The 14,516-nt window shown below is 40.8% G+C and overlaps 1 protein-coding gene across 4 annotated transcripts in view; it reads right to left on the reverse strand.

Annotated features, from left to right (window-relative positions):
* Nucleotides 1-9,735: 9,735 nt before the first annotated feature.
* Nucleotides 9,736-14,516, reverse strand: part of ZNF462 (zinc finger protein 462) — a 94,016-nt gene continuing 89,235 nt past the window's right edge. For all 4 annotated transcript variants that reach the window (XM_084304712.1, XM_084304710.1, XM_084304711.1 and 1 more), the window contains 2 exons: nucleotides 11,060-11,174; nucleotides 9,736-9,984 (listed from right to left, as the gene is read on the reverse strand). In XM_084304712.1, coding sequence (XP_084160838.1) covers nucleotides 9,783-9,984; nucleotides 11,060-11,174 — 317 coding nt within the window. In that variant the 3' untranslated portion in view covers nucleotides 9,736-9,782. The remainder of the gene's footprint in view (nucleotides 9,985-11,059; nucleotides 11,175-14,516) is intronic.

The raw sequence follows: 14,516 nt of genomic DNA on the forward strand, positions 1-14,516 counted from the left end.
ACTCCTCTTTCATGAAAAGATTAGCCACCTGTGAACACAGCACTTTCCACTGCTGACAGGTGGCTGTATCTTATCAGGCTCCTACGTGCATGTGGAGCAAGTAATGATGGAGTTTGGTCTCATCAGTATTACACCAAGGAGGAAGTCTCCTATTCTTTACGAGGCTGAAAGGTTTGCTGTAAGTGACTGAAGTCTTCTGCTCCAGTTGAATGGAGACACATATGAAAAGTAGACACTTCCCTGCCTACAGTCAGAGATGTACTAGGAGGCCCTCTCAGTCACCATCACACCTATAATACAAACTCCCTTATTAACTCCTGAGCTGACATCTCCTGCAGTGGAAAGTAGGATTTTTGGATGTTTTTGAAACCACTCAGGTGCCAAAGGATTCCAACAGGCCCCTGGAAATAGAAGTTTCAAACTTCTAAAAATCTCAAGCTGACATTTCAGCTGTTGAAAGGCAAGTAGGCTGCCAAGGAAGTAGTGCGTTTGCTTACTTTTGCCACCATGTGTGTCATTAGCATATTGTTTGGAGAGCCTTATCCCTTATTCCTCTTTTCCATCTCACTCTCAGGCTATCCCAGCTTGCGCAGTGTTCCTGTGAGCAGCCCACCCACTCAGGGTCAACACCCATTTGATTTAAATTAATGGGAAAACAGCATTTCCTTTTCAACTTTCCAATTCCATTACATTGAAAGAAATCTAAGCTACAGCATGCCTGAGGGGATGAATGAGGTCCTAATTGCTAAACATGTATGTTAAATGGATTAAATAACATACATTTAATCTGATTATAAGAATATAATTACACTTTTATTGCTCCTGTTAATTAATTACATAGGATATGTACGGCTATATCTAGAGCAGATCGCCTGTTCCTCCTGCTTTTGGTGGATAGGACAGATGACCAGCCTGCTCCTGAGAGATGGATCAGGCACATTTACATTCTTTCACTCCTCCAAATCTTTTTTCTGTGTGTGAACTGAAACAGCAGACATCCTGTTTGCACCTCTGCTCCAGAGCTGATCAGAGGGACTGTTGAAGGCAAGAACAACTGCTCTTTTGATTGCCATGTGCGTTGTGTCTGGTCCCAACTAGACATAGCCCAGCAGATAGCTCTGCTTGCTTGCCTTGCTGCACGCTCCACCATTCCAGGCAGGGACAGTGCCTGCACAGTCGGTCATGCCCATACACAAGCATGGAATCCCTGTAGCACCAGGAACCACATTGACTTTCTCACTCTCCTAAGGATAATAGCTGAACTCCTACCAGTTCTAGTGTGGCCAGGGTTTGTCATCTGATTACTAGGAGCAACCCTGCAAAGGAAAGTGGAATAGGTAATTACAGGAGCAGCTGGGGCAAGGGGGAGGCAAACCTCATTTTCTGACCATTTTCCAGTAGGAGACCTCCTATAACAATAGCAAGAAATACCTGGTAGCTGCAGCAAGATATCTCAAAGACCTTTTTTTTTTTTTTTTTTTTCCTGCAGACGTCCTTTTTAATGCCACATATTTATTTACCTATGGGAAACCAACTCCTTTGTACTTCTGAGTTATTATCATTACCTAAATTGTGTGGTTTCAACAATCACATACCTGAGGTTCTGAAGAGCCTAAGCAGAGGAAAACAGTCTCTGGAAATAACACATAAAATGCTCATTGCTTTACAGAGCCTGCTGTCTAATTATCCACTGTTACATACAGACCAAAACTACCACTTCTCTTACTGCAGCATCTCTGATAGAACTCTTTGGTGACTCCAGTCTAAATGACTCCACAGACCCAAAGCATCATTTGGCTCAGGAGCTTAATATGATTTCCTTCCGCTGCAGAGAAAAGTTGAAATTTCAGTCCAACATTTTCAACACAAGCTAAATTAATTTGCGGCATAGCTGGTAAATATATTCCTCTCTTTAAACACTACCGAGAGCACAACAGAACAGCTGCAAAGAGACACATTTTGCTTAGATTTGGAAGTCATGCATGTACAGTTGGCTAGACTAAGCTAAGCTCTTCATTAATAGAAGAGTAAACTCAATAGAGAATTCAAGAATCAAGCTGAGCCATATTTGCTTTTACACTAAACTATTCAAAGAGGCAAATTATTTGAGAAGAACAGAAGCACATCTCTTCTCATTCCAGCGGATGACTTCATTTTTTCCTAAGCATCCTAGCTGAAATGAATCAACTGGAATTCTTGACAGATTATTTTATAGACATAAAAAAAATGCTTTCTATGGACAACATAAGAATAACAAGAGTTCACACAACTAACTTTCAGGATAACTAAAATTACTAAATTAATTTCAACACACAAAAATATTTTACTTGTCAATTCTCATCACAGAAACCAAGAGTTCAGTAAAATTTACAATGGAATTTGTAGTGAAACTACAACATATTATGGAAAATGAATGTGAAAGAGGTAGGGCTCCTTATGTTTCTGAGCATGAAACTGTCTTCAGAATGGATTAGGATGACATTTTCATTAGGGACACGCTATTCTCTTCCTGTTCAGCAGTCAATATTCTGCTTTTTCCTTCAGGAGTCAAGACCCTGACGTAGTCAGACACATGATATGATCAACTCTCCCATTCCTCCATGGGACTTGATGAAATGCATTCCCAAGTTCTAAGGAAACTGGTGGATGTAGTGGTTAAGCTGGAGTCCATCACAGTTAAGAAACCATTGCAGAGCAGTAAAGTTCCTACTGACTGGAGAAGAAGAAATATAATCCCCATTTTTAACAAGAGAAGGAAGGAGGAAGTACAGGCCAGTCAGTCTCACCTGTGCGCCTGGCAAGATCATGGAGCAGATCCTCCTGGAAACTAGGCTAAGGCACATGGAAAATAAGGTTACTGTTGACAGCCAACATGGCTTCACTAAGGGCCTTTTTACTATGGGGTTACAGCATTGGTGGATAGGGGAAGAGCAACTGACATCATCTACTTGGACTTGTGCAAAGCATTTGTCATTATCCCTCATGATGTCCTTGTCTCTAAATTGGAGAGATGTGGATTTGATGGATGGATCATTCGGTGGGTAAGGAATTGGCTGGATGATCACAAAGAGTTTTGGCCAACGGCTCAGTGTCCAGGTGGAGACCAGAAACAAGTGGTGTTCCTCAGAGGTTGGTACTGGGACCAACCTCAGTTGGTCCTGCTTTCATCAGACCTCACAGCAGCCTTCCAGTGCCTAAAGGGGGCCTACGGGAAAGCTGAGGAGGGACTTTTTGTCAGGAGGTGTAGAGATAGGACAAGGAGCAATGACTTTAAATTAAAAGAAGGTAGATTTAGATATAAGGAAGAAATTCTTCACTCTGGGGGTGGTGAGGCACTGGCACAGGTTGCCCAGAGAAGCTGTGGATGACTTGAACCTAGAAGTGTTCAAGGCCAGGATGGATGGGGTTTGAGCAACCTGGTGTGGTGAGAGGTGTTCCTGCCCATGGCAGAGTGTTGGAACTGGGTGATCTTGAAGGTCCCTTCCAACCCAAACCATTCTGTGATTCTATGATTCTGCTAGCAGAAAATAGTTCTCAAATGTAGAAGAAGAATAGCCAATAGTGCTACCTGACTCTTAGCTGTGCAGTCTATCTGTTGCTACACAATGGAGTACATTGCATGAGAAGTTATTTGTTCATGTTTTTTTTTTTCTTGATGTTTTCATTCATTCTATTCTAAAACATCATTCTTGATGTTTTTTTGTTGTTGTTGTTGTTTTTTAAGTTGACAGAACTTTGGATGGGATTCTTCCAGTTGTAACAAGTGAGAATGCTGGCTCAATCGCAAAAGCAAAGCAAAAACAAAACCCCACCACACTGACACTAGTTTTGTTTTTTTGTTTGTTTGTTTTTGTTTTTTTAATTATTATTTTATTTCACTTGATTTGTAGCATATTGCGGGAGTGCTGGAGAAAAGGAATTGTGAGATTCAAGGCTGAACTAATTAAACAGTTTGGGCCAAGAAGAAACCCAGAAGCACAGAGAGATATCTTCTACTATTTGATAGCCGTTTTCTACATCTAAGCACTGTTCAGTGCTGTCCCTAGCTAATGATGAAAATTAACCCAAACAGAAAGTCTGCTAAAAATTTTCTTTGATCCTGCCATGAGATCTTTACTGTAGGAGCATTACATCACTGAGCATATATTTGTATTGGTTAAGAATGAGTGGACATAGGATAGACAGAAATGCTGAGTTCAGAGAAGAACTCATGAGTCAATGAGCACATCCTTAAAGTATTTCATACCAAAAACATGGACTTGCAAAAAGTCAGGGGAAATTTATCTTGAAATAGGAAATGGGTCTGAGAGGGATTTTTGGAGGTCTCTGGTCTAACCTCTTGCTAAGAGCAGAATTATTGACAACGCTAGACTAGATCAGTCATGGCTTTCATGTGTTTGATAAAACAAAGGTGAAGATTCCATATCCTCCCTGGGTGACCTGCTCCATTGCTGTCCCACTCTGCTGTTCAGGAAGTTGTTCTGTTACTCTATCCAAATTCCTTCTCCCTTTCTATCCACACTCACACAACCTGCAAGACTGATGAATCAGACTTCCTTCTCTTCCTGCACCCTTGCAAAAGGTGTACTGCATTTTCACATACAGGTAAGTAACTGCAGACAGAGCAAGAGGAATGATGCCTTCAGCTAGGTTCTCCAAACCTCTGTTGATCAAAACAGGCATCATCCTTCTTTACCAAAAATTTAATCAGGATGCTTGTTCTTTTACTTATGCCCCCCAGCCCTACCTTTGACTCATAGGGTTGTTTGACACCACCCATTTATCTGAGGGCAGTCTGATAAGTGACAGACAAGACAACATCAAAAGGTCTATTTGTTGCGTCCCGGGAGGACTGTAGCCTTCATGCTGAAGGTTGCACTCTAGACTGCTCAAACTGAAATCCCTTTTTCCAGTGGCAGTTGGTGTGGGGGCAGTGCAATTAACCACTCTGAAAACAAAGAGAGGTTTCTGTAACATCTTAAGCCTATCTTGGATTACACATTCCCTTTTTCCAAAATCTTCTTACCCAGAATCATTTCCTATTCAGTAATCTGGTTGCCTTGGAGCCAGACTGTTGGCTCACATGGTGGAAAAGTGCTGTGTTATCAGAAGAAGTATTGAACAAAACACATTTCAGGGTAGGGAGGAGAGGACAAGCTTGGGGCAGTTTTCATTGAAATGTACCAAACATCTGTAATTGAGATATTTTCTTGAAGCCAGGAGACTGACTTTCACTGTTTAAGTTCACATGAAGTCTTCCATAAGGCACCAGTTTCCAAGATAACGTAGGTACAGGTACAGGTAGGTCACTGGCCCTGTTCAGCCTGGAGAAGAGGAGGCTGAGGGGTGACCTCATCACGGTCTACAACTTCCTCATGAGAGGGAGTGGAGAGGCAGGTGACCTATTCTCTGTAAACACCAGTGATAGGACCCGCGGGAATGGTATTTAAGCTGAGGCAGGGGAAGTTTAGGCTGGACATCAGGAAGAGGTTCTTCACAGAGAGGGTGGTTGCACACTGGAACAGGCTCTGCAGGGAAGTAGTCACTGCACCGAGCCTGTCTGAATTTAAGAAGAGATTGGACTGTGCACTTAGTCATGTGGTCTAAACTTTTGGGTAGACCTGTGTGGTGCCAGGAGTTGGACTGGATGATCCTTATGGGTCCCTTCCAACTCGGGATATTCTATGATCCTAAGTATCACATAGGTCCCACTCATTTTGCAAATGGTAGACTTTCCGCTGAAAGCCCTGCAGTACTGAACTTATAATCTTTATTGTGACATTGCCAATTCTCAGTTTTGGTCCCTAAGTCACCGGGTAACCTGTGGCCTAGGCTGCTCAACCCAACTCTAGGGAGGCTGTGTGTTTGCAAGAGGGAGACCAACCTTCCCATAGCAACTCCAGCAAAGCCTTTGCACCAGTGTGAGAACCTCAAGGCCAAAAGAAAATGCCAGGAGTCAGCTAGCAATAAAGTAGTAAACATTTACCCAGACTTCTTAAGAAAAGGAAGGACAATGAGCCTGGGAACACTGTGTGCAGAGCACCAGTTGTCCAACAGCATGAATGCTTGTTGTGAAGCCCATGGCTTCCAGTTACGAAAAAAAAAAAAAAAAAAAAAAAAAGGAATTGGGGAATTTCAAGTAAAGACTCATGATAGCAACTACTTCCTTTGCCTCTTCTTCCCCCAAGTTGTATTTTAATTCAGAACAGGAATTTCAAGACAGGTGAGCCAGTCCTGTAAAGCCAGAAACCTGTAACTGGGAAGACAGCGCTTTATTTCAATTTCACTTACACCTGTCCCTGAGGTGAATGGGATAACAGAACTGTAATGCTCTAGAAGTCATTGCAAGGTCTTTCATTATGTCAGTGATGTAATTCTTGTTAGTGGCTGATCACTGAGCAACCCTTTCTCTTTTCAAAGTGCAGGTTAGTTCTGGGGTAGAACATAGTGTGCAAATTATTTCTAGGCCTCCCTCATGGACAAAGGTTTCCAGAAATCATTGTCAATAAAAGACAATGTCTTAAAGCCTAAAATGCTTTATTTTTTTATTTATTTTTTTTTTTTATTTTTGTATAGATAGGCTAAAGAATTAGTTATTTTAAGACACATGGAAAATAAGGAGGTGATTGAGTGGGGGAGGGGGACACATCTGACATCTTTTCAATGTGCTTTTAAAAATCTATACTTTGGAAAGAAAGATTCCAAGACAACACCACAAGCATCATTTAAAGTTTTCAACAGAGGAAAGAGCAAAAAAGTAACCCCCATTGCTCCAGCTAACTGGGCGTATATTCAAGTCTGATTAAGCACAGTCTCAGGTCATCAGATACTGGAGCAAACAGTATCTCAAATCATGAAGAGACTGAGTTGATAATCCAAATAGTGGCCTGTCTCTATCTATTTTGATCCTTCAAGACAGACTGCAAAATTTCTTCATTTCCATGTTTGGGTTCAGGCAGAGTCATCAGACTTTGGCAACATGCCCTTGTCCTCTAATGGATATCAGGCTGGTGGATATCCAAGGCATTCCTCGGGGATGTGGCAGACCCCTCACCCTGTGTGACCTAGGTAAGAGTCACCCCACCCCACCTGTAAATCCGAAGTTCTGCGTCCGTGAAATAGGGGGAGAAAGGATGAAGAGAGGAAAGAGATGCTTTGATCCCTCCCAGAGATGTTAAATGCAGAACCAGTCACATAGATATTTCCATAGTCCCACCACGAGAGTAGCCAATACAGAACAACACACACACAGGCACACACTCTTAAAAAGTTTTTATTAATTTTCATTGTTTTGTTTTTTTTAAAAAAAAACAAACCCGTCAGTGCAACAGTTCAGTATCCCCTTCCTATCCCCCATCAGTAAGCAGTAATTTTAAAATCAGGAAATACCGAGTGCTGAAGCCAATGGGTTAGCATTTTGCTATTTAATTCCTTCTGTCAAACTCTGAAAAAGTCCTCTGTATAAATTAAACAATGAAAAAAATGTTATTTTCAATTCTATGTCATTACAGTCAACAGAATCATAATAATGCATCTAAAATGTGTGTCCACAATATATCAGGTATACATTTTTGGGAAAAGAAAGAAAAGGAAAACAATATGACATTCTAAGCTTGTTAAAAGGATAATGGTCCCGTATGTTTTATTAACAGGTTAGCAAAACAAAATCCAATGGATTACAATATTTACATGTTATTTGAAAAATAAAGTAGTGATAAAAGCATGTCACAATCATTTATTTCTTTTTTTTTTCTTTTTTTTTCTTTTTTGGTAACCATTACAAACACCCAATCCAGGTATGGAACTGTTGAAATACATTTGAAATGAGGCCAATTAAAAACAAATACAGACAAAAAATGTGTATTTATATTTGTCCCTCCAATGTGTTTTTCACATGACGTTCCCTCCCTACTTCAAAAAAAGGCAAAAAAGTTGGAAAAAAAAAATCAAAGGAATCCCCCTACCCCACAACTGATGAATCCTCAAACGCAAAACACCATGCTTCTCAAGTAGCACTTATTCTACAAATGCAATATTTTTGCCATCAATTTTATGTGAAGCTCTCTGGGACACCATTTTCCCAGCAGCTTCCTCTTTTCCCCCCTCCCCCTCCCATAGATCCCCCCCAAAACAAACGAAAAGAAAAAAAAAAAAAAAAAAAAAAAAACAAAGACACATGCATTTCTAAAACTAGGTTTCAGTCAAGTACTTTCTACTTTTTGGAAATAAACTCTTTTTTGTTCACAATCAGAACATACCATGGGCACCAGATCCTGTATTCCCTGTTCAAAATCCCCTTAAGTTTGGTAGGCTTTCCATTCCAGGAAAAGTGCAGGATCAGCCACTTAGGTATGCAGGTTCCTATTCATTCTACGCTGCTCCCCTCATGCTAAAAGCTAAGGAGGAGGGGAAAAACTCAGCAACTCCACCTTGAATCGAGTAAAGTAGTTCTCCAGGCTCAATGTCATATGTAACTATTACATCTCCACTTGCAAAAAGATGTGTTAACAAACACCCCTCCCCTCCCACCACACCAAAACAAAAAAGAAAGCACGCACACCACGGACAGAAGAAAACAAGGCAGCCAGTCTTAACAAAAAGTTACTGGTGTGAGACTGATAGATGTTAATATGACAAGCAACAGAACGGTTATGAGGACCTATGTGTTTGGCCCGCAAGCTGCATAGCTGTGCTGTAAGTTTGGTTCTTTAGTCTTAAAAAAAAAAAAAGTTAAAACATCTTTGTTATTTACGTATGTTTAAAATTAACAGCAACAACAACAACAGCAACAAAAAGTTCTATTCACAAGATCTAGTCTCCTTTCCCTGTCCCCCCTTGAAAAGAAATAATTCATTTTACATGACAAACTTAATTGTGCTGTATTTGTAACACCTCAGGCTGATAGAAAATAAATGTGGCAAACAAAACCGCACAATCAGTCACATGAAATCTATCAAATCCTAAAATTATAACTGAATACTAACAAACAGCTTACCTGGAATAAAGGATGACAATTCACAAACAGTTATCTAGGAATTAAAGTCTCTCTCTTTTTTTTTGTTTTTTTTTTACTAAAATAATTAAAAAAATCACAGTATTTTAAGAAATAAAACCCACACTGGGATTTTAAGCACAATTTGTTTCTTTCTTTAAAACTTTTTTCTTCTTCCATTCACCACCTTGCCCAGCAGTCTCTCTACATTTAACCACAATGACAACAGGTAGTACTGACAAATGCAGAGATCTCCCTTGGTTAATTTTGAGGTACTAGGAAACAGGTGACTGTTTTAAGCAAAGCAGTTTCTGTTTTGTTTTTGTTTTCTTTTTTTTTTTTTTTTTTCTTTTCATTTCTAAAGCAGTTGCATTCAGTCTGGAAAAGCATTATGTATTAAAACTAGAAAAACGCACCAAAATTTGTGCGTTGAAAAGTTATCCCCCTTACTTCTTCCACGCTCACGATGCTTCCATTCACAACCAATCCAAGTCTCCACTGCAAAGCACGTTGTGTAATGTAGGAATATGGGGAGTTTCTTCATTAGTCCAAGATGAATGTAACTTCCCATTGTCAAGATCCAGAAGAAAAGATGCAGTGATGTAATGGAGCCACTTATTCCACCACTTAAATAACTTTAATACACACACACTCACACAGGTACCAGTGCTTTGAAAATAGATCATTCAGTCCTAAAAGCAGCTTTATTTCTTCCGTCTGCCCGCCCCACCCGCCCTCCCCATGCCACTCATTACTGTTCAAGTACGTTGGTTAAAATCACACCAAATGCTTATTCATTTTTGGCCTCCGGGTTTTCTTGGAGAGGTTTGTCAGCAGCTACCACACTGACTACTGTTTCACTGTTGTGGGAATAGTCCAGCACCATTTTCTCAATGCTTTCTTTTTCTTCTGGCAGTGTGCTAACGGTCTCCTCCACGTCCTCCTTCGTCTGGCTGTCCTCGCTGGTCCCATGCTTACTTTCATTCAGTGCCCTGAAAGCCAAGCAGCAGAATACAGAAACATTTGCAGTCAATACAGAGAACAGCAAAGCCAATCCATGCATATCACAGAAGGGGGAAAAACAGACCTCTTCCTAAAAAAGTTGACACAAGCAGCCACACCTTTGCTACCTCATGCTTAAGAGGAGAGGTAGTGGAATGAAGCTGCCAGTGGGACCCATGACATTACAGCTCAAAAAAAGGCACGGGAAAAGAGTATTTTTCCGAAAGAGTTAAAGATCTGATAAAACTTTTTCTAGCTTTCAACATTTCAAATACTCTTATCTAGGTGGACAAGATTAAAGGTATTAAGATTAAAGTATTTTTCATCCTGCCACATTTAAGTTACAATATTGTATTTAAATGTCTTCTGCAGGACAGCAACCTTGAACAAGATCTGTTCTTTGAAGAAACTCTTGTCAGCAAAGACATCTCTACTACAGAACTGATCTTCATCAAGAGAAGGAAAATTAAGCGTTCCAGAGACAGTTATCTTATCTGTGACGCGTATCATCCCACAGTGTACAAACTGCAGTAGAAAGACAAAGATCTTTGCTATGCACTTCACTATGCTCATTTTAAGAGGAGTTCATTACAATTTTAACCTCCCTTTAAGGTCTTACCATAATTTCTCTGCACATAATCCTTCACACTGTTCTACATGTTTAGCTGCAAGCATGCAAAAGAAACATAATAAGAAAGATAGGAGAAAAAAAAAATGGTGCTTCCTAGAACATTCCTCGTAATTTTTTTGCCATTTTTAAGTTGCTCTACTGGCAGTCAAAGTCAACAACACACTCTGATGAAGTTAATCCTGGGGCAACTAAGTGGTATTCACTTAGGGACAGCCCTATAGTCTACAGCCACTCCGGGCTGTTAAAAAAGGCTGAACTGGAAATTCTCATACAGAGATATCCAATAATTGCAGCAACACTTACGATAGAATTCTTCCTTCATGTAAACATGTTTGCCTTCCTCATGTGACTTGCTGGCAGGTGAGAATACAGTGGGGGAATACACTACTACTGTTACCTCTGGCTCTTTGGTGAAGGAGTGTAAACCAACTTACATGCCATGTCTCAGCACATGTCGCTCCCACTCAGAGCCTTCTGTAAACGATCGGCCACAGAACTCACAAGGGAAGCGTTTCTCCGGAGGACCAGTGTCAGAAAACATCATGGGATCTGGAAAAGGTCAGCACAGCCCGTGAATTTTTATGTCCCAGGGCAAAAAGGGACCACTGCGATCCTACTCTGATCCCTTCTGCTGCTCCAAGAGAGAAAAAGTATCTCTAAGAAGCAAAAGGACATACCCATCAACTATTGTGTTTGTGAAAATGCAATTCCCCCAAAGCAAAATGACAGTGCCAAGTAACATATTCCATCCTAAATCTTAGAACATCCCTGCAAAGAAACGTAACAGAGTTACTTATTACACCCTGTCCTTGTATTTCAATAAATGAAGGGACTGTGGAGTTTTAATTCAAAACTAACACTGCGATGAGCTTATGGTTAAAATAGCTTGAAAGAAAAATGAAAAAAAGGCCATCTACATTTGAATTTTTTGAATTGGTTGTACACAAACTCTGAGAGCAGCCCTGAGGAGGACTTAGGGGTGTTGGCTGATAAGAAGCTCAACACAAGCCAGCACTGTGCGCTTACAGCCGAGAAAAGCCAGCTGTATCTTGGCTGCACCAAAAAGCAGCGTGGCCAGCAGGGCTGGGGAGCTGATTGTCCCCCTCTGCTCTGCTCTCGTGACACCCCACCTGGAGCACTGCATTCTGCTCTGGGGCGCCCTTCACAAGACCTCTTAACATGGACCTGTTAAGGGTGAGCCAAGAGGAGGCCACAGAGGTGATGAAGGGTCTGGAGCACCAACCCAAACCATTCTATGATTCTGTGACTAACATGTGATCCTCAGAAGAAATAGACTGTTCATTATGAAGTCTTACAAGCTAGAGTATCTCTAAAAGTCTTGCATCATAACTGCATAGGTGTTTCATCCCATCCTAGCCTTTTTATATGAAGGCCTTGGGGCCTCATTTGCAGAAGTGTCTAGCACCTAGTAATACAAGTGAACTCAGTGGCAGCTGAGGGAGCAGTATTTCTGAAAGCCAAAACCCACATGAACACAGCCAGCTTTAACAAAAGATGAAACATTTTCTCACAAATTAAGAAGATCACCACACAAGCCATTAAAAATAATTGCATAGACTATCTCACTTGATTCTTTTGCTGGATATGAGACAGCACCATCTGCTCAGAGCATTAATTCCTTAGCAGGGATTATCTTAAGCAAGAAATCAACAGAATGTCTTTCTGACTCCTCCCAAACTACATAATAAAAGGGATTTTGCTTCTTTCTAGTTCTGATCTCTGCTCACTTGATTTCTTCACTCACAGATTTACTCTTTTCAAGATCAGCCTATGATCCTAAAACTGTCCATGCAAGCACTAGTATCCATATGTAAAGTTCTGTAAAGGTATTTTTGTGACACATATCCCACTTTACTAAAGTTCTATATGAAATTATTCTTAACACCATTTGTTGCTTCTTCCCCCTCAAAGAAACACCCTCACTTCCTATTTTTTACTGTTGGTGATTTATTTTGCAGATAAACATCACAAAGCAAGGTGCTGTGTCAATAGGAACACCAGAAATTAAATCAATACCATTAATTCAGTTTACACAAAATCACAGAATGGTTCCAACCCCCCTGCCATAGGCTGGGACACCTCCCACCAGACCAGGTTGCCTAAAACCCCATCCAATTTGTCTCTGAGCTCTTCCAGGGATGGGGAAATCCATCTGGATCTTAATACCATGTGTGTGGTACAAATTTGTAAGTACACTGCAATACACAGACATGGTACAGGGACAAATATTTGTAGAGAGCAGATGTTCTGGAAGCAGAAGTTGCTCTACTGTACAAGAAATATGCCTGCCATATAGTACACAATAGGAACTTCATTCTGGGCCTCTACAAATAAGAGATATGTACTACAGAGGATATTTTGCTGAAACAAATAGGGAGGATTTGTATTTGCAATTCCCATTAAGATTTGCAAGTGCTACTCTAGTAAATCCACCAGCTCTTCAGAATACACTCTATTGTTCACCCTACTTCCTGATCATTTTCGCTTCTAGGGCTGTGAATTTGGACTGCTTCCCTGGAGGAGTATCAGAAGCTGCTCTTCTCTGGGGCCTGAGAATGAGAGGGATGAGAGGTAACAAACCGCACAGACACCTGACATGTTTTCATTTTTGGTGGTGTTTTGTTAGGTTGGTTGGTTTGTTTTTGTTTTGTTGTTGTTGTTGTTTTTGGTTGCTTGGTTTGGTTTAGTTTGCTTGTTTCTGTTTTGTTTGTTGGTTTTTGTTTTTGCATAATATTATGTACAAGAACTTCTGGATCCTTCCCCGTCCCACCCCCCCACGCTTCTACCATGGAAGTAGATTCTGGTGAGACAGAGGTCATCTGGGACGCAGCCTCTAGCAGGGGCAGTGTTTCCTTTTGTGGTGTACGACAAACACCCTCTTTTTCCTCTCCAGCCCCTGCCATCTTCTTCATCCCAGGTCATTATGTTTTCTGCTGTCCTTCACCAGAAGCAAAACATTGTTTTCCTTTCCCATCAAAGACAGCTGTTCAGCTCTGCTTAGGGGACATACCCATCTCTGTCTGCTCACTTGGGCACTAGTTCTTCTTTGGTACACTGCCACAGTAGTCCATCTGGAGAAGCAACATGCTCCTCTCTGAACCTTCAGTACTGTGCATTCCAGTCTCAAGTCAAAGCGGTGAATCTAGGCCGCTTGTTTGACTCACAGAAAGAAACCTTGGTTCTGCCAAAGTCACAGAGGGTTCAGGCAGCATTTGCTTCCAGATACTCAGAGCACAAAGAGACACTCTCAGCAAATCCCACTTCCTGCTAACACCACAAAGGCTAGAATCATCAAAAGCACCCCCCAAGAGGAATATAGTTTGATGTGGTTTGAAAGCTGTGACACCATTAGCCACTGTGACAGTCAATATTTAAAAGCATGGGTCTGGTTTTCTGCTAACACAGCAAACCATCTCTACGTTAGAAGTATCTTCTAAAAATCCATTGGGAGACGATGTCAACATGCAACTCTGCATCCAATCACACTTTTAGCTCCTGTCTCACTGGGACATTTTTCTAAAGTGTACTTTGGATCTTGCACCTTAAAGTAGTAAACTACAACTTGGCAAGAAAAATACAGTAAATATGACTTCTGCAGTAGGCATAAATGTTTTCCTATTCAACCCTGTTCAACCTATTATAGTATAAAATATTACAAGTTGTAATAGATTAAAAGGAGAAAAATTAATAATGGCGAAAAATCACCCATATGGTCCAGTCAGGAAAGAATGCCTGCAAAACAAGCCAGAAAATACATGTGCTTTTTTAAAATTGGTCATCTAAACAATCATGCACAAGTCCCTCTTTAGCCAGCCTCTGATGAGAAATACACAGGTGGCAAGTACAGAATAAAACTTAGAAGTGTTCACA

Source organism: Netta rufina (assembly GCF_964035555.1).
Source record: "Netta rufina genome assembly, chromosome: Z".
Taxonomy (NCBI): Eukaryota; Metazoa; Chordata; class Aves; order Anseriformes; family Anatidae; genus Netta; species Netta rufina.